The sequence below is a fragment of the Anabrus simplex genome, chromosome 5 (assembly GCF_040414725.1).
Source record: "Anabrus simplex isolate iqAnaSimp1 chromosome 5, ASM4041472v1, whole genome shotgun sequence".
NCBI lineage: Eukaryota > Metazoa > Arthropoda > Insecta > Orthoptera > Tettigoniidae > Anabrus > Anabrus simplex.
The window spans coordinates 350,823,802-350,849,500 of NC_090269.1; the positions used below are offsets into that span (position 1 = coordinate 350,823,802).

A 25,699-nucleotide genomic window follows, 5' to 3' on the forward strand; every position below is an offset into this window, starting at 1 on the left:
CAAATCGCATTTTCAAGTGCTTATGGACTGTGTTCACTACTTTACAATCGTATTTCAGACATAATTAGTGACGATTATTAACTGTGTTACATCTCAAACCCAAGAACTGTGTATATAAGAACTGTGTTTTCTGCAGCATGGACTGTGATTGTTAATTCAACACCATAAAATCAGTGTAAGAATAGAATTGTGCATTACGACGGTGTGTAATATTAATATCCGTGATATTTGTGAATTCAATAGTACCAATTGAACTTTCTGTGTTCCGACATTACCCCAAGAACAACGAAAATCTTGGCAAAAGTACTAGGAGATCCTGCTACATCGAACGTCGCTTCCATTGAGGGATTTACATGGTTTCTTCAGTTATGGTACCCATCGAGGGACGTCGACGTGGGAGATAGACGTGGTATCTTCACTGAACATCGCCGGCGCTGAGTTCGAGTCTTCGTCCGCACTCCGCGGAATGTTCCAGACACCAAGTCACCAACTCCAACACTTGTAAGCAGATCTTCTCGTATTCTGAGTGAGTAATCACAACTGACTGACTTTTACAAAGCGCTTAATTCAGTACAGTGCTCTTACAAGTGCTTTGTGTGGATATCAATTCATAATTTTATCGCCATTTAAAAGAAGTTCATATTTTGTTATAAATTCATTTTCAAAGTTATTAATTAATTTAATTCACATTAACTAGATGAACTTTAGGATTTTCAAGTGCTTTACTAATTTCATTTTTTTATTCAAACGAACTGAGAGACATTCAGCAAGAGACCAAAGATTTCATTAATTTATCAAACTTTCCATGACAAGTATGTGTTCATTTTTGTGGTTTTAAATTAGAAAGACTGTAGGTCAGCACCATAAATAATGAACTGATCCCAAGTGCAAAGTGATATTTTGTGTTTACATTTAAATTATAAAGGCTGTAGGTTGTTCATGTTCTATGGAAGAATAATTGTTATTTTGATATTCTGAAGCAGACAGACGTCAAGAAGATCACAACATACTGTAAATCTTTTGTTTTACATTTTTGGCAAATATTAACTACAAATTTGAGCTTTTCAGTTCAGATTGCAGGGTGATATATCTGTGGATATTGTTAATAAATTTTACAAAAACCAGAATTCCCATCTAATATTCGCCCTGCGATACTATCCGTCTCTGTACCTTCTCCAAAAAACACCGAACACTACCTGAGATCCTCCCCATGCTCAAACCCCACAACCATTTCCCGGTACAATATACAGTTTGTAAATAAATTATTGTTAGTAACTACCTAATACCATGATACAATTCTTCGAGTTTCAAGTTTACAGTAGCTAAATTAAGAGTAGTTTGATATTTTTACTGTCCCTAATAAGTTTCTGTAATTGTAAAACTCGTTTATAATAATAATAAGGGTCGCTGTGTAGGCCAAAACCCTTCAGAGCTGTTCGCTTTGCGGTTTGGTTTGGTTTGGTTCGTAATAATAATAATAATAATAATAATAATAATAATAATAATAATAATAATAATAATAATAATAATAATAATAATAATAATAATAATGTAAAAACAATTACTAAAATGCTTTAAAACATAGTAATAAATATATTCCATGGGTACTGGAAGTGAAGAAGCATCTGGAAAAAGCCCATATGGACTCAACTGACACCGCGGACAGAAACCTCTACAGGAAAAGAATTAATGGATGGAAAGTGCAACCAGAGAACGAAGTGAAAAAGAAGACTGGAGCAAAGTGGACAGAAGAACGAAAAAGGATCCACGGAGAAAGGGTGAGAGCTGTTTGGCAACTCAGAAAACAGAATCGTTAGAGCTTTGCGATCCATTAGGTCCATACGCACATAATAATATTAATAATGAAAGGATCATTTCCACTCCAGTTCAATCCAGATGCACACATGCTCACACACCCTTAAAGAAAGACATTCTCTCTACGTCACATCCCAGGGAGTTCTCCCATATGCTTTTATTATTATTACGTATATTACTTGGAGTTGGGATATATTCTTCAATTTTATGAATCACTTTGAAGCTTTATTTATTTTCCATTTGGTTTATTTTTTAATTAATAAAATTGTTTAGTGCACAAGAGGATACTTTCCAAGCATTCTTCTGCTTCTGTGCCAATTAATCCCGTTTGCATGGAAATTGTACGGGAAAACATATACAGGCTATGAAGATCGCTGAAGGACTTTACTGTACGTAATCTTGGCGATAAGTGGGATAGAGTAGTTAATTTTGTGTCTAGCAACCTTTACCCCGAGGATTTAACCTGGCACGCGTCTCGATCGCAGGTTGAATGAAAATCGATCCCATGCCCTTTGGAAGTGAAGCGAACACACCTTCACCACCTCAGCTAGGCAGTCCACTTAATATGGTACAGTTGTTTATTAAAATGCAGAATTTATCTTCTGAAAACTTTAATGTCATTTTGGGAATGTTTCCGGATAATCTTTGGTAGACTTTTTAAAAAGACATTTGTTGAAATTCCTAGCTAATTTAATAAGCTCGAAACTAAACTCTAAAATAACTGGCACAGACGCAGAAGGAAGTATAGTGTTTCTTATATTTCATTAAATGGGTTTACAGAAATAATAACTTATCTCTTACGAATATTTAACTACATATTGGGTTATCGAACCCCAAAGTATAGTCATTGATTAGATCTATGTTAGGTTACGTTTACCAATTACTAATAAAGTATTAATCTCATATGATATCCAAGACTCAGCAACATGATACATTTCGTCTTACATTCTATAATTAAGTCATATTAAATAATAAATAACATTGGTTGGAAGCTCTTATTTCTTAGCAGAACTGGATTCCTTGATCTCCTTCCTCTTCAGACGACGTAGGTCGCGACACTTGCCATTGACGCAGGAGTTAGGAGGTCGGCACATCATGGTGTACGGCAGATCATCTCTGTATTCTCCACACTTCATACCATATTCTGAAAGGGAACAATAATAATAATAATAATAATAATAATAATAATAATAATAATAATAATAATAATAATAACCGATCGGAAAGGCCGCGCATGTAAGCGCTCTACGACTATGGAGTCAAGCTGTATGTTCGGGAGGCGAATGGGTTCGAATCCCACCGTCAGATGTACAGAGAATATTAATATTTTTCTGTGGTTTCCCATTTTCACTTCAAGGCAAATGCAGGGACAGCACCTATTCGTAGGCCACAGCCGATTCCTTCCACTTCATTACCCAAATTCTTTCACCATTACTCATTTCGTCTTCATTATCTGCTCAATTGAGGTTGGCGTCGGGAAGGGCTTCGGGCTCTATGCACATGCCAAATAAATATCATCCCAACTCATCACCGACTCCGTATCAGGAAACAAGACGATAGACAAAAATGATGATACTACCACTACATTTTTTACAATTTGCTTTCCTTCGCACCGACACAGATAGGTCTTATGGCAACGATGGGATAGGGAATAGCTAGGAGTGGGAAGAAAGTCACCGTGGTCTTCATTAAGATACATCACATTTGCGAGGTGTGAAAGTGGGAAACCACGAGAAATCATTCTCAGCGCCGCCGACTGTAGGGTTCGAACCCGTTGTCTCCCGAATACAAGCTGATACCTACGTCACCTAAGCTGCGCGGCCACTTGTTCGGTACTCCTACTCCTACTACTAATAATAATACTAATAGATCCTCACTTGGACTATGTGTAAGTAGGGTAGCATCCTGCTTCGCAGAATTTACCGACCTCAGAACATTTTAAGCAAGCCTCGGACCTATGGGAGTAACGGAGTCCCACCCCTATTTGACAGACAAAGGACCTTGGAAACAACTTGGTGAACGAAATGGAATTCGATGGGGAGCTATCAATATTAATGGGGATTATGGACGAAAGAAGGTATAACTGGCTGAATCAGCAAAGAGGATGCATCTGGATGTGCTAGGAGTAAATAATATTCGGGTAAGGGGAGATAACGAGCAAGAGATAGGAGATTCTTAAATGTAATTGACGGCTGTTATAAAGGGAAGGGCAGAGTCTGGGGTAGGGCTGTTCATCAGGAACACTATTGCATGCAATATAGTTTCTGTTAGGCACGTAAATGAGCGAACGATGAGAGTAGATTTGGCAGTTGGAGAAATTAGGACGAGAATTGTCTCAGTGTATTCATCATGTGAGGGTGCAGATGAGGATGAAGTTGACAAGTTTTATGAAGCATTGAGTGACATCGTAGTCAGGGTCAAGTGCAAAGATATGATTGTGCTAATGGGCGAATTCAATGTGACAATATGAAATAGAGCTCAAGGATACGAAAGAGTGATTGGTAAATGTGAAAAAGATATGGAAGCTACTAGTAACGGGAAGCTTTTGGCGGACTTCTGTGCTAGTGTGGGTTTAGCAATTGCGAATACATTCTTCAAGCATAAGGCTATTCACGCTACACGTGGAAGGAAGTAGTACCAAGTCCATATTAGACTATATCTTAACCGACTTCGAATTCAGGATATCTGTTAAGAATGTACGGGTTGTCTCGGGATTTTTCGATGATACAGACCATTCTCTGATCTGCAGTGAAAGAATTATCTCTGGGCCTAGGATAGAGAAAACGAATAAGGGTAGAAAATCTCCAAGAAGAGGAAATTGGACAGAAGTACATGGGTATGATTAGTGAGAAGTTCCGGACAGTGGACAGTAAGCAGGTTCAGGTTATAGAAAGAGAATAAGTAGCGTACAGTGATGCTATAGTAGAAACAGCAAGGGAATGCTTAAGAACAACTGTGTGTAAAGATGGGAAAAGGCGAACATCTTGGTGGAATGATAAACTGAGAGCAGCTTGTAAGCGTAAAAAGAAGGCGTATCAGAAATGGCTCCAAATAAGGGCTGATGCAGATAGGAATTGTACGTAGATGATAGAAACGGATCGAAACAAATAGTTGTAGAATCCAAAAATAAGTCGTGGGACGATTTTGGTAATAACCTGGAAAGGCTAGGTCAAGCAGCAGGGGAACCTTTCTGGACAGTAATAAAGAATCTTAGGAAGAGGGGGGGGGGGGGTGAAGGGAATGGATAGTGTTTTCAGTAATTCAGCTGAACTCATAATATATCCCAGAAAATCACTGGACAAGTGAAGGAATACAATATTTTGAAAATGCAGCAGGTCTTAGGATTTCTTGTGGCAAGGCTTGGTAACCGGCAATGTCCACGATAGTCACAGCAGTGCCTAGAAGGACTGATCCCCTGAATAGCTGGACTGGCATGGAATACGATACTGACTTGGGCATGATACCTATTCCAAACTAACAACATTACCTGGACTCTTCCAGCCCACATCCTTGCATATGTTATCTACAATTCGTCAGGTTTTACATGTAGGCATCTTTCTATTTGTGCCTATGTGGTTTTTCGCTGACTCTTACTACCCGATTACACCACTATGATACTTCATTACCTTATTTGGCATGGTAGCATCAGAGCATGGGGACATGTAGATACTTCTTACAGTACCACTTCTTCCCAATACTCCCTGCTGTCTCTTCTCTTCTTAGAATTAACAGCATGTCGGAGGCAATGCAGATTGTGCTGATCACCACGCGTGGAAAGCAGGCTTTGGGTCCCCCACCCGAATAAAGGTCTTGAGCGCAGCGCAGCAATCGAAACAGCCATGTTAGGGGTCTCCTCCTCCAGTGCTACAGCTCCTTACTACGATACTGCATCGCGACCTTGAGGCTACACCACTTGCCGGGTACGAGGTGTAGCATGCGCTTGGCCACAGTGTGGTACCGAGGTGGAGCTTGAGTATTGGGACAGCGCGGAGTAGGATGTGGCTGGCTGTAATGACAGCAGATATGTTGCTTGGCTCTGCTGGCTAATTAGCATCGTTGGGTATTATCTTCCGCTACGATTTGTGGTGGTTCGAATCTTCTCTTCAAATACTTTTGTTTGTTTTTGTTTTGCAATTGGAGTTTCGGCTACCAAACACACGCCTGTTCGTGCAGAAACAACTAAATCGCTAATAGAAGTAATTGTAACGTTACTGAACATTCAAAATAACCAATATATAATAAATCTCTTCCACTTGAACACATGCAATACACACCAATCATAATGTAAACAAACTTGATTACCTCGTGGCCATGTCATCAGATCAGTTAGCTTTGTATCTGTATTGCACTGAAATTAGTCCTCATAATAATGTTATTTGTTTTACGTCCGTCCTAAATCCTAGTTCTTGACAGACGCCGGGGAGTGGGAATTATGTCCCGCAGGAGTTCTTTAGTCCGCCTCTGTGGTGTAGTGGTTAGTATGATTAGCTGCCACCCCCGGAGGCTCGGGTTCGATTCCCGGCTCTGCCACGGAATTTGAAAAGTGGTACGAGGGCTGGAACGGGGTCCACTCAGCCTCGGGAAGTCAACTGAGTAGGGGTGGGTCCGATTCCCACCTCAGCCATCCTGGAAGTGGTTTTCCGTGGTTTCCCACTTCTCCTCCAGACAAATGCCGGAATGGTACCTAACTTAAGGCCACGGCCGCTTCCTTCGCTCTTCCTTCTCTATCCCTTCCAATCTTTCCATCCCCCCGCAAGGCCCCTGTTCAGCATAGCAGGCGAGGCCGCCTGGGTGAGGCACTGGTCATCCTCCCCAGTTGTATCCCCTCGGCCCAGAGTCTGAAGCTCCAGGACACTGCCCTTGAGGCGGGAGAGGTGGGATCCCTCGCTGAGTCCGAGGGAAAAGCCAACCCTGGAAGGTAAACTGATTAAGAAAGAAAGAAAGAAAGAAAGGAGTTCTTTAACGTGCTGGAAGCCAACGACATGGAACTGTTACCTTTAAAACAGTATCATCATCATCATCATCATCATCATCTGTTTACCCTCCAGGTTCGGTTTTTCCCTCGGACGTAGCGAGGGATCCCACCTCTACCGCCTCAAGGGCAGTGTCCTGGAGCTTCAGACTCTTGGTCGGGGGATACAACTGGGGAGTATGACCAGTACCTCGCCCAGGCGGCCTCACCTGCTATGCTGAACAGGGGCCTTGTGGAGGGATGGGAAGATTGGAAGGGATAGGCAAGGAAGAGGGAAGGAAGCGGCCGTGGCCTTAAGTTAGGTACCATCCCGGCATTCGCCTGGAGGAGAGGTGGGAAACCACGGAAAACCACTTCCAGGATGGCTGAGGTGGGAATCGAACCCACCTCTACTCAGTTGACCTCCCGAGGCTGAGTGGACCCCGTTCCAGCCCTCGTACCACTTTTCAAATTTCGTGGCAGAGCCGGGAATCGAACCCGGGCCTCCAGGGGTGACAGCTAATCACGCTAACCACTACACCACAGAGGCGGACTAAAACAGTATACTGACAGAAAATATTGAACACACTGTGATAAAATTGTACATGTTTCCACAAAGGGTTATAGCATTACTGTGTTTTGTGTTGTACGTTTTGGTTATTGAATATTGCAGGCTTTTTTTCTCTGCTGTGAAGATATTTCCACAGAAATAAGGTTGTTTGCGGTAATAAAACCGAATAAATCATAATTTAATTACCGGTTCTACTCTATAATGAGCCACCGGAGACTACGGGTACCTTCTACCAATATACACAGAAGGTTTCCCTCAACAGTTTCCGAAAGTTTGTCGACGGAGTTCGGCTTCATCCTGTGTATGTGCCTTCAGGTCGAATAATATTGTGGCTGGTCTTGAATGATCCTTTTCATGGAAACGATCAATTTGTTACCATACTTACATAAAAGTATCGATAGTCCAGAATGAGACTTAAGCCGAGAACGAGTCCCTTTTCAGATACATGCAGTATCTTTATCTTTATCTTTATGCCATTACCGGTATATTCTCCTTTCTGTTCAAATTATTACACAACTCGATGCGTCGTAAAAGAAATGGTTTCAATAATATGTTAAAAATTTATCACACTCTTCATTACTATTTATTTCACATACCCAGTCCCCGAACCATAGGAACTAATCAGTGAAGAATAAAATGTCTTACATAGCTGAGAATTGAACCCGGAAGCCCTTGGACCAAACGCCAGCACGCTTACCACTTCGCCCTGGAAGCGGACAGTGCGTAAGTAAAATACAGGAAGTACAGGTAGTAAGTTGACTGCGAATAGATTAAAAAGAAGTGGGCGTATCGTCATTAATTGTTATAATGATTTTATTTGTTTTACGTCCCACTAACTACTTATTAAGGTTTTCGGAGACGTCATTAGTTGATCAGCAGGCGTAGTATAGTCGAGGGATAACATGCGCATGATGTCCCGATTCAAACTTCGAGATAGGATTACTTGTACGAGTCATGGTCTGCATTACTTGCTCGAAATGCATCAAGAGCTCTCGATACGTTTCCCAGCTCTGTCTCGAGACAAAGGACTCATGCGCCTGACGTCACTATACGGCATCGAGATAGCATCATGAGGCACGTACTGCATCGGGAGCTTTGCATCACGCGACCCATCACTAGTCGTTGTATTGTAGGCAACTCTCACAACGAGGGAGCTGTGGTGGAAATATCCGAGAAGGTTCCACTCGGTAATGTTGACGATAGACAGATACCCCTTGGGCCACGAAGCGATCAGTGTCCTCGGTGGTAGGTAAAAGAAGCCGGACCATGTGTGTTTGTATTGTACATGAGATTGATGGTAATGGGGAACCTGTAGCTGGGGGTAGGTGTAGCTGAGCTGCTTGAGGTGCGATGTCATAATAGCGGTTTAATAGGAGATGGCTGCCGCCTCGACAACCGATTGTCCGGAGTAAGCGCAGGTGCCTGAGGGGGTTGTGGTGGTGTCGACGGGTACGTACAGTTGTAGGGACACATGATTGTGAGTTAAAACGATGCCTGGAGTGATGCGAAGTCAACTTCCCAACAGTCGGAGTGAAATTGGAGAATCGGAATTCACCGCAGAGAACGGAGAGGTTCGGTCCAACTCTGCTAAGACTAGCGAGTGAACCGAAACAACAGTGTTCACGCTAGGCCTGCAGAAGGAGGATCAAACCCTGGGAGGTGAAGCGAAGATTTACCAGTCCTGGGGTGAGACCCCTCCGTACCTCCGTCGACCTAGCAAAACCACGTATTTAAGAAGCTTAACCTCAGTGGCTGCGTATAGCGTTTGGGCACTGCTTGATGATACCGAGGCTATCACTAACGAGCAAAGAGAGGTATGCATTTTTCCTAGCAATTGGGTAATAATAATAATAATAATAATAATAATAATAATAATAATAGCGTGTGGCCTCCGAAGAAGCCTGGAGCAGTTATTTCGACTTGATGCCGCACAGGCGATCTGCAACTCTGTGGGAATTGGGATTCCAGTGCTGAAGCATACACAGCCAACTTCCCAGCCCTTGGAATTAACCAATGAAGGTTAAAATTCCTGACCCAGCCGGGAATTGAACCCAGGACCCGTTGCGCCAAAGGCTATTTAGCCACGAAGCCGGGCAGCAATTGGATATAAAAGTGCCGTGATTTTCAAAGACGAACCAACAGCGACAACAATACCAGGCAGTTAGGCTCAATGCTGCATCACAGAACGTTAATTCGTATTTTGCATCTCAGTATTCCCTCACAGGTAACAATATTCCGTACAGTGTATCATCGTCACCGTAAAAATCTACAGATTTCTATTTGCTATTGGCTTTACGTCGCACCGACACAGATATGTCTTATGGCGACGACGGGACAGGAAAGGACTAGGAGTGGGAAGGAAGCGGCCGTGGCCTTAATTAAGGTACAGCCCCAGCATTTTCCTGGTGTGAAAATGGGAAACCACGGAAAACCATCTTCAGGGCTACCGACGGTGGGGTTCGAACCTACTATCTCCCGAATACTGGATACTGGCCGCACTTAAGCGACTGAAGCTATCGAGCTCAGTCTACAGATTTCAAGTCTAAATTAAATCACTGAATCATTAAATAGTAATTTACCATATGGATTTTAGTACCGGCAGTATTCGAGAACAATTAAATAATTACACATTCTGACATTGTAACTCTAGTCGTAAAGGATATTCTAACGCCATCTGTTATCTGAAATATTAACATTTTCGTTTAAAATTGAACTTTAGAGGACAGAGGACACTTCCTACGCTTCTCCAACTCTCCCTGGAGCTACAACAGCTCATGAGTGGACTGACTCATTTGAACGACTCTTAAATTGGACTGGAGAGTGCAGAGCACACTTGCTACGCTTCTCCAAGGCTCCCCGCAGCTACAACAGCTCATGAGTGAACTGACTCATTTGAACGACTCTAAAATTGGACTGTAGAGTGCAGAGCAGACTTCCTACGCTTCTCCAACTCTCCCTGGAGCTACAACAGCTCATGAGTGAACTGACTCATTTGAACGACTCTAAAATTGGACTGTACAGTGCAGAGCAGTCTTGCTACACTTCTCCAACTCTCCCCGGAGCTACAACAGCTCATGAGTGGACTGACTCATTTGAACGACTCTTAAATTGGACTGGAGAGTGCAGAGCACACTTGCTACGCTTCTCCAAGTCTCCCCGCAGCTACAACAGCTCATGAGTGAACTGACTCATTTGAACGACTCTAAAATTGGACTGTAGAGTGCAGAGCACACTTGCTACGCTTCTTAATCTCTCCCCGGAGCTACAACAGGTCATGAGTGAACTGACTCATTTGAACGACTCTTAAATTGGACTGGAGAGTACAGAGCAGACTTGCTACGCTTCTCCAACGCTCCCTGGAGCTACAACAGCTCATGAGTGAACTGACTCATTTGAACGACTCTAAAATTAGACTGTAGAGTGCAGAGCAGTCTTGCTACGCTTCTCCAACTCTCCCCGGAGCTACAACAGCTCATGAGTGGACTGACTCATTTCAACGACTCTTAAAATGGACTGGAGAGTGAAGAGCGCACTTGCTACGCTTCTCCAAGGCTCCCCGCAGCTACAACAGCTCATGAGTGAACTGACTCACTTGAACGACTCTAAAATTGGACTGGAGAGTGCAGAGCACACTTGCTACGCTTCTCCAAGGCTCCCCGCAGCTACAACAGCTCATGAGTGAACTGACTCACTTGAACGACTCTAAAATTGGACTGGAGAGTGCAGAGCACACTTGCTACGCTTCTCCAAGGCTCCCCGCAGCTACAACAGCTCATGAGTGAACTGACTCACTTGAACGACTCTAAAATTGGTCTGTAGAGTGCAGAGCAGTCTTGCTACACTTCTCCAACTCTCCCCGGAGCTACAACAGATCATGAGTGGACTGAATCATTTGACCGACTCTATAAATGGACTGTAGAATGCAGAGAAGTCTTGCTACGCTTCTCCAACTCTTCCCGGATTTACAAAAGCTCATGAGTGGACTGACTCATTTGAACGACTCTAAAATTGGACTGTAGAGTGGAGAGCAGACTTGCTACGCTTCTCCAACGCTCCCCGGAGCTACAACAACTCATGACTGGACTGACTCATTTGAACGACTCTAAAATTGGACTGTAGAGTGCAGACCAGACTTCCTACGTTTCTTCATCTCTCCCCGGAGCTACAACAGCTCATGAGTGAACTGACTCATTTGAACGACTGTAAAATTGGACTGTAGAGTGTGCAGAGCAGTCTTGTTACGTTTTTCCAACTCACCCCAGAGCTACAAAAGCTCATGAGTGAACTGACTCATTCGAACGATTCTTAGTGAGAAGTTGAATGAAAAGATGCAAGTCACACGAAAGATCTAGTGCGCCTCATTTTTAACATAGCTTGTTTTGTTTACAATTTGTTTTACGTCCCACCGACACAGATAGGTCTTACGGCGACGATGGGATAGGAAAGGGATAGGAGTGGGAAGGAAGCGACCGTGGCCTTAATTAATGTACAACTCCGGCATTTGCCTTGTGTGAAAATGGAATAACGCGGAAACCATTTTCAGGGCTGCCGACGGTGGAATTCGAACCCACTATCTCCCGGATGCAAGCTCACAGCAATGCGCCCCTAACCACATGGCCAACTCGCCTGGTAAACATAGCTTGAGAATTATATTATATTTATGTAGTTTATGTATAAATGATGTGAGTAAAGAAGCGGAATAGAGATAAGGGCCTTTTGCGGATGATGTTATTCTGTGTAGAGTATTAAATAAGTTACAAGATTGTGAGCAACTGCAAAATGACCGTGATAATGGTGTGCGACGGACGGTTGGCAATGATATGATGATAAATGGGGTTAAAAGTCAGGTTGTGAGCTTCACAAATAGGAAAAGTCCTCTCAGTTTTGAGTAATTCGTTGATGGGGTAGAATTTTCTTATGGGGAGCATTGTAGGTACCTACGTGTTAATGTAAGTAAATGTCTTCATTGGGGCGATCACGGAAATGGGACTGTAAATAAAGGGTACATACATCTGCACATGGTTATGAGGGTATTTAGGGGTTGTAGCCAGGATGTAAAGGAAAGGGCATATACTGTAAGACCCAAAATAGAATATGGTTCCAATGTAGGGCACCCTCAACAGGATTACTTGATTCAAGAACAGGTAAAAGTCCAAAGAAAAGCAGCTCAATTTGTTCAAGGTGATATCCGACAAAAGAATACCGTTACGAAAATGTGGCGAAGTTTGGGCTAGGAAGACTTGGGAGAAAGGAGACGAGCTGCTCGACTAAGTGCGATGTTCTGAGCTGTCAGTGCAGAGAAGGAGTGGAATGAAATTAGTGGACGATTAAGTTTGATTGGTGTCTTTAAAAGTAGGAAAGATCAGAATATGAAGATGAAGTTGGAATTCAAGAGGACAAATTGGGGCAAATATTCGTTTATAGGAAGGGGAGTTAGGGATTGGAATAACTTACCAAGGGAGACGTTCAATAAATTTCCAATTTCTTTGCAATCATTTAAGAAAGGATTAGAGAAGCAAGAGATAGAGAAACTGCCACCTGGGCCACTATTCTAAATGCAGATCAGTAGTGACTGAATGAGTTGGGAAGGCTAATTTAAGTACTTACCGATAAACAGGATGCAGCTAGAACAACAACCGCAGTACGTAGTATTGGGCACAAGCTGTGCTCCATCTGGACACGATGTAGGGTTATCGCTGCAATCCACTCTGGTACAGATGTCATGGGGACAGTATTTTAGCGTCTCTGTCCACTCACACATTATCGCAGCGAACATGGACAAGCTCACAGCCAAGACGAAGAACAAGTTACAAGTCTGAAAAAAATAACGGAATGCTATCAGGTCAAATGATTTAAACAACTCAGTTCAGCCCTTACAATTAGTTTTTCGAAGTGTTTCCCAGTCACGCCATACTGAAATACAGGAGGCATACCCACACATTGCTTTTCTCGCTAGTGGTTTGAAGTCGCGCTAACGCATGGACGGGAAGCAGCCCTGGCCTTAATGAAGGTACAAGCGGTTAACGTGGTGCTGGCCTTCTGAACCCAACTTGGCCGGTTCGATCCCGGCTCAGTCCGGTGGTATTTGAAGGTGCTTAAATACGTCCGCCTCGTGTCGGTAGATTTACTGGAACGTAAAGGAACTCCTGCGGAACTAAATTTCGGCACCTCGGCAGCTCCGAAATCCGTAAAAAATATAGTTAGTGGGACGTAAAGACAATAACATTATTATTATTATTATTATTATTATTATTATTATTATTATTATTATTATGTCCGACTCCATGGCTAAATGGTTAGCGTGCTGGCCTTTGGTCACAGGGGTCCCGGGTTCGATTCCCGGCAGGGTCGGGAATTTTAACTATCATTGGTTAATTTCCCCGGCAGGGGACTGGGTGTATATGTTGTCTTCATCATCATTTCATCCTTATCACGACGCGCAGGTCGCCTACGGGTGTCAAATCAAGACCTGCATCTGGTGAGTCGACCCCGTCCTGGGATCTCTCGGCACTAAAAGCCAAACGCCATTTTATTATTATTATTATTATTATTATTATTATTATTGTTGTTGTTGTTGTTACGGAGTTACCCGTGGAGCAGAAGAGGTGAAAGAAGGTGCCGGGATGAATGGGTCTAACTACAATGTCAAGAAAAGAATTTTAAAACTTAAACTAAAGGTTATATTTTTGAAAAACAATGAAACAACTTTTCACTTAGTGAGATACAAGACTTTAAAAAATCCAAGATTTCAGAACTTTAACACTCTCGGGCTACAAGGCTCTAGTTTTATAATTTTTAAGCTCCCAGCTCACATTTTATAGACGAGCATAAATTTACTCAAGGGCAGAAATCCCCTAATACATGGAGCACTTGCTCCAGCAATTCCAATATCATGCCTCCCAGAGGCACTTTTACAACACTTGAAAAGAGCTAACGTGCTCTCAGTTCTGAAGCCTACTCAAGGCCACACCAAAAATATCTTACACCTTTTGGCCTTCTATGGCCCAACTTACAAATTGAAACAAGGGTATCTCGTACCCAACCTATAGGGCCTTCGTGTAAAAGGAAATAACAGAAAATAAATGGCCCGAATACAAAATGAAAGGAGGCGAATGCCTGCGCTCCAAGATAAGAACACTTAAAACCTAAAGGGCACTAGGCCGGTGAAACAGGGGCTATTCCCAACTACTGAGGGGACTCGTATAAGAATAAATTAGAACATTACGGAAAGGAAGAAAACCAGTTACAAAACGTAGTCACCCCAAACCAATTTGAAGGGGAGCTCGAGAGGGTACATCACTCTCTATCCCCGATTTACAGTTAAAGATTTTATGAAGTTATTACCTAAGCCGGCAGAACTTACATTTTCAGAAAAGTAGGTTACATAGGTGATGATTCGGACCTTTCCCTCAGGTTAAACTGCGGGGCAAGCAAGAAATAAAGATGTTATGTGGCCATTACCTTGTCAGTGTACTACTGCCTGATGAAAAAGGCGTCGCCCGCCTCCTGCTTGACACGCACACTAGGTTAGATGACGATCAATTGGCCAAGAGACGTGAAAATCCGCAGTTTATAAACCCTCGGGGAAAGTTAGAGACCTTTCTCGAATAAACCAGCCACACCCTCTCAATTTATTGGTTGATTTAAAGGTTACACTCGAAATCGAAGACGGCTGTGATAGGTAGGAAATTAATCACAGAAATTCGGGACTGGCTAGATTCAAAACTGGCGGAGAAAAATAAATGAGCATCAATTAGTAAAAAAACTTATGGAAACGAAACTTCTTTAAATCAGAAGTTCGTTCACTTCGCACCAGGGTGCATGATCATAGTTTTTCAGCAGTGACATCTATGGAAGAATGTCCAAACTTCTTGATGAAGGGCAAACAAAACAAGTAGAAATTCACACAATACAGGAAACTTCACAATAACAAAATTATATCAGATTTTTGTGGTGACATCTTCAGAGTAAAGTTCTAACTTGTATTATTGGTTTCACATCTGGTAGATAGAGGAGTTCTTTTAGGCGTTCATTTTGAACGCGCGGCGTAGAGGTGTACCTCCCGGTACAATTGTTATTATAGCCCAGATGGGAACCTAATTCGGCGGCTTCTGAAAAGGATCCGGACAATCTTCTCACACTTGCGTACCCTTTTAAATTAATTCTGTAAATCATACCCTTGTCAATTTAATTTTAAGATATTCGTAACTCAGGTAGAATTATAGCTTTTAATACTAATGTTATTTATTTATTTATTTATTTATTTATTTATTTATTTATTTATTTATTTATTTATTTATTTATTTATTTATTCGAATGTCCGTTGGAGGCCGCTGCAGCTATAGAGTCAAGTTCTGTATTCGGTAGAGAGAGTGGGTTCGACCCCCACCATCGGCTGTCCTGAGAAGGGTTTTCAGTGGTTTCCCATTTACATTCCAGGCAGTTACTATTCATAGGCCACAGCTGATTCCTTCCACCTCCTTACATAATTGCATTTCATATCATGCATTTCATCTCCATTAGCTCAACTGAGGTAGGGCATCCGGCTGTAAAAATATGCAATATCATTTCACTCACCTCATACATGAGCCCGTATTAGGATTCGGAATTAAGGGGTAGACATACATCTGAAAGCCCGGTGGTTAAGCATTGATTGATCTTTGAAATAATGGTCAAATGCTCAAATTTTAACAAGTAACTCCTGGCTCCGAAAGTTTGAGTAGCCTATTTCGTCTCTGATGTTCTGGAGTTTCTCTAATTTTTGTGGATTTGATTTTTAGACTCCATTTTTTTCCGCCATTACTGATTATTTTCCGCGTAGCCCTCAACGGCCCAGTGCCAGGGTTCGGGATACACGTATTACCACACTAACTGGGAAACGTAGGTCGAGCGGATAGCATTGGCATATACTCTTCAGCAGGTCCACTTCGTTACTCTGCACACTGAGGAGAGTAGGGTTCCGCTAGCCTTGCAGCTCTATATTAGAGAGGCGGAGGGTTGGTTCCTACCGTCGCCTGTTGTGAAAATTTTTTTCCGTGGTTTTACATTCCCCTACACTAAGCTGCCACCGCCGGAGGCCCGAGTTCGATTCCCGGCTCTGCCACGACATTTGAAAAGTGGTACGAGGGCTGGAACGGAATCCACTCAGCCTCTGTAGGTCAACTGAGTAGAGGCGGGTTTGATTCCCACCTCACCCATCCCGGAAGTAGTTTTCCGTGGTTTCCCACTTCTCCAGGCAAATGCCGGGATTGTACCAAACTTAAGGCCACGGCCGCTTCCTTCCCTCTTCCTTGTCTATCCCTTCCAATCTTCCCATCCCCCATCCTCCCCAGTTGTATCCCCAGGCCCAGAGTCTGAAGCTCCAGGACACTGCCCTTGAGGCGGTAGAGATGGGGTCCCTCGCTGAGTCCGAGGGAAAAACCGACCCTGGAGGGTAAACATATAAAGAAGAAGAAGAAGATGATCACGATGAGAGTGAAAATTCTCGTGTTCCGTTAAAGGCTGATTTCCGTGCTTCCAATCATGAAGCAAGTTGTTGCAGATTGGGATGTCCCTCCAAAACGTTTACAAGGAGCACAAGAACAGATCACTGGCTGCAGAAATAAACCAGATATTCACGTTTCATCATGTCTTAATTGAAAGGCTTTCTTTCAAACAGCACTTTTGTAAGGAATCGCTAATTGTCTGGATACATCCGCATAGAATTATAGAAAATGTCCTGATTCTGCTTCACTCTAGCAACATGATTCATAAACAAAAAATAAGGGTAATCATCATCATCATCATCATCATCATCTAGGTATTCTGCCTTATGGCAGGTCTTGTCATGGGATGAACCTCTTCCACTGTTGCTTGTCCTGCACCAAGTTTTTCATGTCCGAATATTTATTTCCTTGGATATTGTCCAACATTTGATATTTTTTCCTTCCTCTTCCTCGTTTGCCTTTCACCATTCCTTCTATTCCTTCTTTCAGTAAACAGTCCCTCCTCAAACAATGTCCGATCCAGTTCATTTTTCTCCTTCTAATGATTTGTAACACGCTTCGTTTTTCTCCAACTCTTCGTAATACCTCCTCATTCCTTACCCGGTCTTCCCATTTCACTCGTTCTATTCTCCTCCATATCCACATCTTTAGTGCCTCCAATCTTCTCTCATCTTTCTTTTTCAATGTCCAAGTCTCTGCGCCATACCGCGCTATGCTCCAAATGTAACACTTAGCAAGTCTTTTCCTCAAATCTTTGTTTAGTGGTCCACAAAGTAATTTTTATTTTTTCTTAAAGCCTTCTTTTGCTATGGTAATTCTTTTCTTAATTTCCGTCGTGCAATACATATCATCTCTGATCATACTTCCCAAATACTTGAAGTTACTGACTTGCTCTATTTCTTCTCCCCCTATACTAATATGACAACTTCTACATTTTCCTCCAATTATCATACTTTTGGTCTTCTTCTTATTCATTCTCATTCCATATTCTTCTAGTTTCATGTTGAGTTTATGTAACATTTGTATCATTTTACGTTCGCTTTGTCCCATCACAACCATATCATCTGCAAATCTTATACATTCTACTCTCCTACCTCCAACACAAACTCCACTTTTTCCATTAAAACTTTCATTGATTATTTCTTCGTGATAGATGTTGAACAGTGACGGTGATAAAGAGCAGCCCTGTCTTACACCTCTTCCTAATTCAATTTCTTCACTCAACTCATCTCCTATTCTCACTCTTGCTCTCTGGTTTAAATACAAATTCTTTATTAGCCTTCTATCACTCCAATCAACTCCATGTTTCTTTAGGATTGTCATCAATTTGTCCCATCTGACACAGTCAAAAGCCTTCTCAAGGTCAATAAATACAGGGTAATCGTTTGGTTTTAAAATATCTTCTCTTGGTAACACAAGTCTGTCTCACCATGTTTGAGAGTCGAAGAAAGCAATCGGAAGCACGTGTATTCTGAAGTACTACCTGTTCCAAAATATTTTTCTTTCGTTCATTAGACAGTTTCGCCTGAGCAAACCGTTTTCGTTTCCTTTGCGGAGAACAACAAACCGTTTACCCTTGCCGAAAGGAGATTTCAACACAATCGATAATCCCCTAAGAAATCCATCTTTCCAAATTGTCGTAGTAGTGTGTGCCCTGAATTTACCCACGTTCCATCAAAGGAAACCAATAGATCTACTCTCTTCACGAAATTCCTTAATCTGACGTAAATACATTCTTTTTGACAACACTATTTCATTTTCACTAAGCGCCCACTGGTGATTTCGAGACACGTGAGTGAAGTTCATAATTTTCAAAAGGCTGTTAAGAGTTGCACGACAATATGTAGGCAATATATCGTCACTATTAACTGAAGCTAATATTTTATTTTTCTTCTTCTTCTTCTTCTTGCACTGCGATTTCCCACACCTTGTGGGGTCGCGGGTGCGAACCGCATCGCACACACACACACACACACACACACACGTGTACGTGTATTTGGCCTTGTTTTACGGCCGGATGCCCTTCCTGACGCCAACCCTATATGGCGGGATGTAATCTCTATTGCGTGTTTTTGTGCTGGTTGGTAGTGTGGTATGCCGTGTTGATATGAAGAGGAGAGTGTTGGTACAGACACAAACACCCAGTCCCCGAGCCTGAAGAACTAATCAGAAGGGATTAAAATCCGCGACAAGGTCGGGAATCGAACCCCGGACCCTCTGTACCGAAGGGCAGTACGCTGATCATTCAGCCAACGAGTCGGACTGAAACTAATATTTTATTAAGAGTTGGTGTTTCATTTCTTAAAAATAAGTGAATTATTTACGGATAACGTATTTTGTAAAAATGTCGTATTTTTCACTTTGCTTTGTCGTTTCATGTGGTTTTTTTTTAGGAAAACTCAGTCTCCTATCAACCTTAAGTTCTTCCCTAGCACGGTAAATGCTTGCCTCAGAAACACCTGTTACATCGGCCACTGCAGAGTACTTCCAGGATTTTCTTCACGAAATTTGGAAAACACATTTAACACACGTCTCGTTAGTGGTTTTCCTGTTTAATGTTTAATCACAGACTGATCTGGTTCACAAATGATTTAGGCCTACAATTACGGGTCTTTCACACACACTATATACTGCACGGACGTTTGCACTTCCAACTAATTAAAAATACAAATGATACACGTCGTGTATTATTTTTATTCACAATAAACGTAGAACAAGAAAACAAGAAAACTAGAAACATGTGCTTCGGATCAGCAAACACTGCGCTGCTGGGCTCAAAGGACAATGTTTGCGAAACGGATCGTCGTTTCCCGCTAACTCTTCCGTCAAGTGATTTGCCTCCCTATGTCTGGGAGATGTAAGATCTTTGTAGTCACGTGTGGGAAGAATAGAGAATACTCAAATTATATTGCTAATAATGAGCGAAGGCATCATATATTAGGCTTGTTACATTTCTTGCCAACTATGTAAGTTGAGCAACGTTAATTATTGTGCAGATATCCATATAGGGAGTGCGTTACTATAACCAAACCTCGCACAGGTTGCATATTCTGACTCTCAAATATGGTGAGACCGATTTGTGTCATCACGATTTTCACGTACCGGTATAGTTCCAACACTAGACTAACGCAACGCAACTAAAAGTCGGCGTACACTCATCAAAGTTGTCTGTGCCGTTATTATTATTATTGTGTGTGAAGTTGTTTGAGTTATAGTTTGGATCCCGTGAGGAAAAAGGGCTAATTTTGATGTCTGAAAGTATAAAATCACTCTCCCTTCTCTTCTGCTAATCTCCTATAATTGCACCACTTACCATAATTATTTTCGACCATCCATGCTGTGTACGTAACACGAAAAACAATTAATAAAATTCTCAAAAAATTAATAAAAATGGCTTTCAAAGACTTCTCCGGAACTCTTGGTAATATGGGTTGTCTCTAGGTGGCGCCGATTCGCCGCCCGCTTGACTAAGTTGTAGCCCGAAGTGATCTTGATACCCGTACAGTGAACTGAGTGGGCTGTGTTTCAACATTGTGATGATATATGTAATATTACTAGCATGTGCCCGCGGCTTCGCCCACGTTTGTTAATTCAACCACGTTAGATGTTTCTAAACAATTTTATTTAATGAATATTTCACCCCCTTCCTTCCCATCCCCGCCATAGAGGTGTCTTACCCCACAGTTTTCTTTTCCAAACAGTAAGTCATATGAGTATCATGTTTGGTTGACAGCTCTTCTGGAGCATGCACGCGTATATCCACGATCGCGGTCATTTTGGACATTCCTTTCACCCCCTTCTAACCCCCATCCCGACTGAGAATGAACTTTGGCTCAAACGGCTTCCAGAGTGTCACGGTTCATCTCAGCTACCCCAAAGACTATGAACTCGCCTCTGATATCGGTCATTTTTCGGATTTTTATATTTCACCTCTTTCTTTAGGAGTGCTAGGGGTATCTTGCCTCTACAGTAATTTTTCCAGATATGAAAACCTACAACCTGTTTTCCAGTCATTGACCGGGTCAGGGACGTAATGAATGAAACATATATAGGCTGTTATTACATTGGGGTCGCCACTCCCAAGGTGATGTATTAATGAGTGATAAATGCTATGAAATGATAATGGAGAGTGTTGCTGGAATGAAAGATGACAGGGAAAACCGGAGTACCCGGAGAAAAACCTGTCCCGCCTCCGCTTTGTCCAGCACAAATCTCACATGGAGTCACCGGGATTTGAACCACGGTATCCAGCGGTGAGAGGCCGACGCGCTGCCGTCTGAGCCACGGAAGTTTTTTCCAGATAGAAACTTATAATATGTGTATCTAGTTTGGTTGTGAGCTATGCTGAAACACACACACATTCACCTGTAATCTCTGTCATTTTCAACATTTTCTTTCTTCACTCTTTCTCACCCCTATGCAATCTAGACTGAACTTGGGACTTTTCACATTTACATACAGTTTATAGAAGCAGCAGCAGAAGAAGAAAAGTTTTAAGAAACGCATATTCTTCACATACTGTTGATTAGGCAACCCACCGATCAGACTTGTCATGCGGTTTACTTACCTTCCCCTATTTTCCTTTCTTTCTTTTTTCACCCTTCTCAGACCCTATGCCGAACTACCCACCAGATTTCGTTCAAACCACTTCCTAAACATCCCAGGAGTAATAAGAACAAATTGTGAAATTTTCAGCCAGATCGCTCCAGTAGTTTTTGCGACCATTCGAGACATACAAGCAAACCAACATACATTTATTTATGTTTGTCCAACCCTTGCCCCATTTCTCTACGGGGTCGTGTATCAGGTGAGATGAATCTGTCGTGGCGGGTTTGATGACCGGATGCCCTTCCTGACGTCAACCACATCAGAGGAGGTAATGAGATGAAATGAATGACGTGATATATGATAGTAGGGAGAGGGTGCCGGCACATAGCCTACTCCTGTCGAATAGCACCAAGGGGTCTGTTCAAGGCTTAAAGTCTCCATCCGACGGACGAATCACCATCAACAGCGTCATATGCCCTCACTCCATATGAGCACCGTGGATAGGTTTCGAATTTAATCCAGGCTTTTCGCACGCAATCTAGTGATTAGAAATTGTATACCACCACCTCCCTTACCCTGCCGGCCAACATTCTGATAGTGAAAATTGTTTTCGACCAACGGGACTCGAACCGGATAACCACGATGTCAGATCGTTTAGATTTCAGCGCCTTAACGATCACGGCCATCAACCGTGCTTTAAACATGTATATATATATATATATAAAGCCGACAGTTTTCACATAAGCGGAACGAAAATTCTGTTAATCATGTCGGGAGTTTTCGCTTTCGAATACTACAAAAGTGCTCGCATTCTAAAAACGCGTTTTCAACCTCTTCATTTTTGCCGCCCCATAAAGTTGACTCCCTGGTCTCGAGCCCTTAAGGCCCAAGCCTAAATACGGCTCTTCCTACGAGGTATTTATTATGGTCATCCGTTTCAGTTTACCAAATTCCGAACCTTTTCGAAGCAGTTTGTAACGGCATGACGTGACTTACCTTAGAGAGTGCCATTTTGCCTGTCTTGAACAGTTGACTGACTGTGTAGAGAGTGATCGCTGCGTTTGTCTTTTATACCTCCCTGAGCGTGTTTTCAACGTGATAGACACTGTGGCCGTGCGGTATCATAAAACATGTCAGTTGCACAAATAAGCAAACATTAATATTACTTACAAGAACGCTGAGTTTCATGGCCATGCTTGGAGTATTCAGCGTCCTCCTCAAAGTCTGTTGTTTTGTTTCAGGAACCTGCCTTTACCTTGGTCATCATGCCCAGGTACTTGAATGTGTAGATTGTGCTAAATAACCAGTGTTATTATGTTTTCCGTGGAACTGTACATTTCTTGTAACAAAAGCTGAGAGGATTTTGTACGGAAGAATCAGTGTCAAACAACACCTTATGCCGTAATAATGTTATAGCATTTTATATCCCACCAACTACTTTTGACGGTTTTCGGAGACGCCGAAGTGCCGGAATTTCGGCCCACGCGAGTTCTTTTACGTGCCAGTAAACCGACCGACACAAGGCTGACGTATTTGAGCACCTTCAAATATCACCGGACAGAGCCAGGATCGAACCTGCCAAGCTGGGGTCAGAAGGCCAGCGCCTCAACCGTCTGAGTCACTCAGCCCAGCACCTCGTTCTGTGTTATGGTCCTTAGTAATAAAATATGTCCTCACATCTGTATGTCTTGGATTCGTGGTCATACAGAATTTGATGAATATGAAAGAGCAGATTCTTTAGCAAAATTAGGCGCCACATCAAACATCGGAATTACATATGATGAACCTCCGGTGTGCTATGTTGAGCGAAAAATCAACAAATATATTATACATCAATAGAACAATAGCTGGACTTGTAGCTTGAAAGGATCTGTTACAAGAGAACTATTCTTCCCCGAAGTTAAAGATCGACTTCAGAGTAAAGTATTAGTGCCTAACTTTGTCCTAACGCAATCGGGAATCCAGCTCCATGGCTAAATGGTTAGCGTGCTGGCCTTTGGTCACAGATGTTCCGCGTTCGATTCCCGATAGGGTCGGGAATCTTAACCATAACTGGTTAATGTTCCTGGTACGGGGACTGGGTGTAAGTGTCGTCTTCATCATCATTTCATCCTCATCACGGCACGCAGGTCGCCTACGGGAGTTAAATCGAAAGACCTGCATCTGGTGAGCCGAACTTGTCCTCGGACGCTCCCTGCACTGAAAGCCATACGCCATTTATTTTTTTCTATCGGGACATGGAAGATTTAAATCTTACCTTGAGCGATTTAAAATCCAAATTACATATGGATATTTATGCTTTTGTGGTTCTGCTCATACAGTGGATCATCTACTTTTCTGCTACCTCGCGTTAGGAATGAAAAGACTTATATTTGAGTACCACCTGCAAAGTTGTGATCTTATATTTTCTAAATCATTGCATGATATTTTCAAGAAGCCTTGTTGCTATAAGCAATTCTTGACATTCATTCAGCACATTTTAAACAAATTGAACTCTTAATCTTTAAAATAATTTAAGATTATAAACTACAGCCCTAATGTACTCTTGTGAAATAGGGCTCCATGCTGTAGTGGATATTCAATAATAATATACGGTACTTTAATATATATCTGCCCAATATATGCTTTTTCAATAGCCTTGTGTGATAATATATAGGTCTAATTCTATGGAAGTGATAAGTAGTGAGTAGGGCAATTTGTAGTGGACCGGGCGAGTTAGCCGTGCGCGTAGAGGCGCGTGGCTGTGAGCTTGCATCCGGGAGATCGTGGGTTCGAGCCCCACTGTAGGCAGCCCTGAAGGTGGTTTTCCGTGATTTCCCATTTTCACACCAGGCAAATGCTGGGGTTGTACCTTAATTAAGGCCACGGCCGCTTCCTTCCAACTCCTAACCCTTCCCTATCCCATCGTCACCATAAGACCTATCTGTGTCGGTGCGACGTAAAGCAACTAGCAAAAAAAAAAAAAAAAAATTAGTGGTGCTTATCATTTTTGTTTTGATGGTGGTTTAACGTCGCACTAACACACCGAAGGTTTTCGGCGAAGCGAGGATGGGAAAGGGCTAGGATTGGGAAGGTACAGTACGTGGTCTGCTGTGAAACGGGAAAACCAGAGAAAACCTTCTTCAGGGCTGCCGACAGTGGGGTTCAAACCCACTATCTACTGGATGCAAGCTCACAGCTGCGTGCCCCTAACAGCACGGCCAACTCGCCCGGTGGTCGTGATTTTACTCAAGACTAAAAATTTGTTCAGCCTATCACATTTAGTGCCAGGAAGTGTACAGTACTGTAATTAATAAGACGGCTGGGCATACATGATGGTAACTATTTCTTTCGTAATAACGCAGGATCTATCAGACAAATGGAAACAGTTGGGAGTCAAGAGTTTAAGGCAATGTATCGGTGAAATTTGGTGAAAATAATATTAAAACACCATTTTGTTGTCTTTTACGCATATGCGATGTTCATACCTTGTACTTCCTTTTTTCACTTTATTTTATTTAAATATCAGCCATATGAAGTCCTTAGCGGCGTTGCCTCACATTGTCACGAATCTCATAAATATATTTATTTTTATTTTTCATAGATTCACCAAAACATGACAGTAGCAACACGAAAGACTATACTGTCCCCACAAGTACAATGTAAAATAATGCCTGTGTATCAGACTTGCTTCGAATGAGGTTTTCTGGAGCGCTGCTCAGTAGGTAAAACACGGAATGCCAATGAATCCTTGCACAGTGTAATCTGGGCTGAGTGCCTGAAGGAAGTGTCTGTGTCAAAGAATAAACTCGAGATTGCTGTAACATCAGCAATTGCTGAATTCTACCTTGGTTGTGAAGCACCTGAGAAACTAAAACTAGTGTTAGGGATGTTGAGTTAGCAGCTCAGGACAGAAAATTAGCGTAATGACGGACAAGCGTAGACTTTATCACAGTGGAGTGTGTGGACGACGAGGATTGAAAACAACCCGAAGGAAACTAAAACACTCAAAAACCGCTAGTGAGACCAGGAAGAACGCAGCAGAAGGTCCAACATATCGTTATGGGAAGTTTTAAGTCAACTATATTCAGATGCTGGACTACTGTTCATCTCTAAAATTTCAATCTCATTTTTCTAAGAATTGTTTTCCCAGCACTTTCGAAGATTGAAAATGCTCCTCACGCCACAATTTTTAACCAGTTTACTAGAAACTCTTACGATAGTTTCAGATAAAAAATAATAATAAACTGATGTGCAAATTTTGCAATATATATTCGCTTTTTCTTCATCACGATCATCATAAAATATAAAAATTGAGTTATGCCTATGTGAAATATTTTTTAATGTAAT

General features: G+C 42.2%; 1 protein-coding gene across 1 annotated transcript; it reads right to left on the reverse strand.

The window, feature by feature from the left end:
- Positions 1–2,018: 2,018 nt before the first annotated feature.
- LOC136874102 (uncharacterized) lies at positions 2,019–22,484 on the reverse strand. Its single transcript, XM_067147653.2, has 3 exons — positions 22,367–22,484; positions 12,945–13,152; positions 2,019–2,959 (listed from the first exon to the last, which is right to left on the reverse strand). The coding sequence occupies exons 1-3, from the start codon at positions 22,379–22,381 to the stop codon at positions 2,811–2,813; spliced, it is 372 nt and encodes a 123-aa protein (XP_067003754.2). The 5' UTR covers positions 22,382–22,484; the 3' UTR covers positions 2,019–2,810.
- Positions 22,485–25,699: the final 3,215 nt, after the last annotated feature.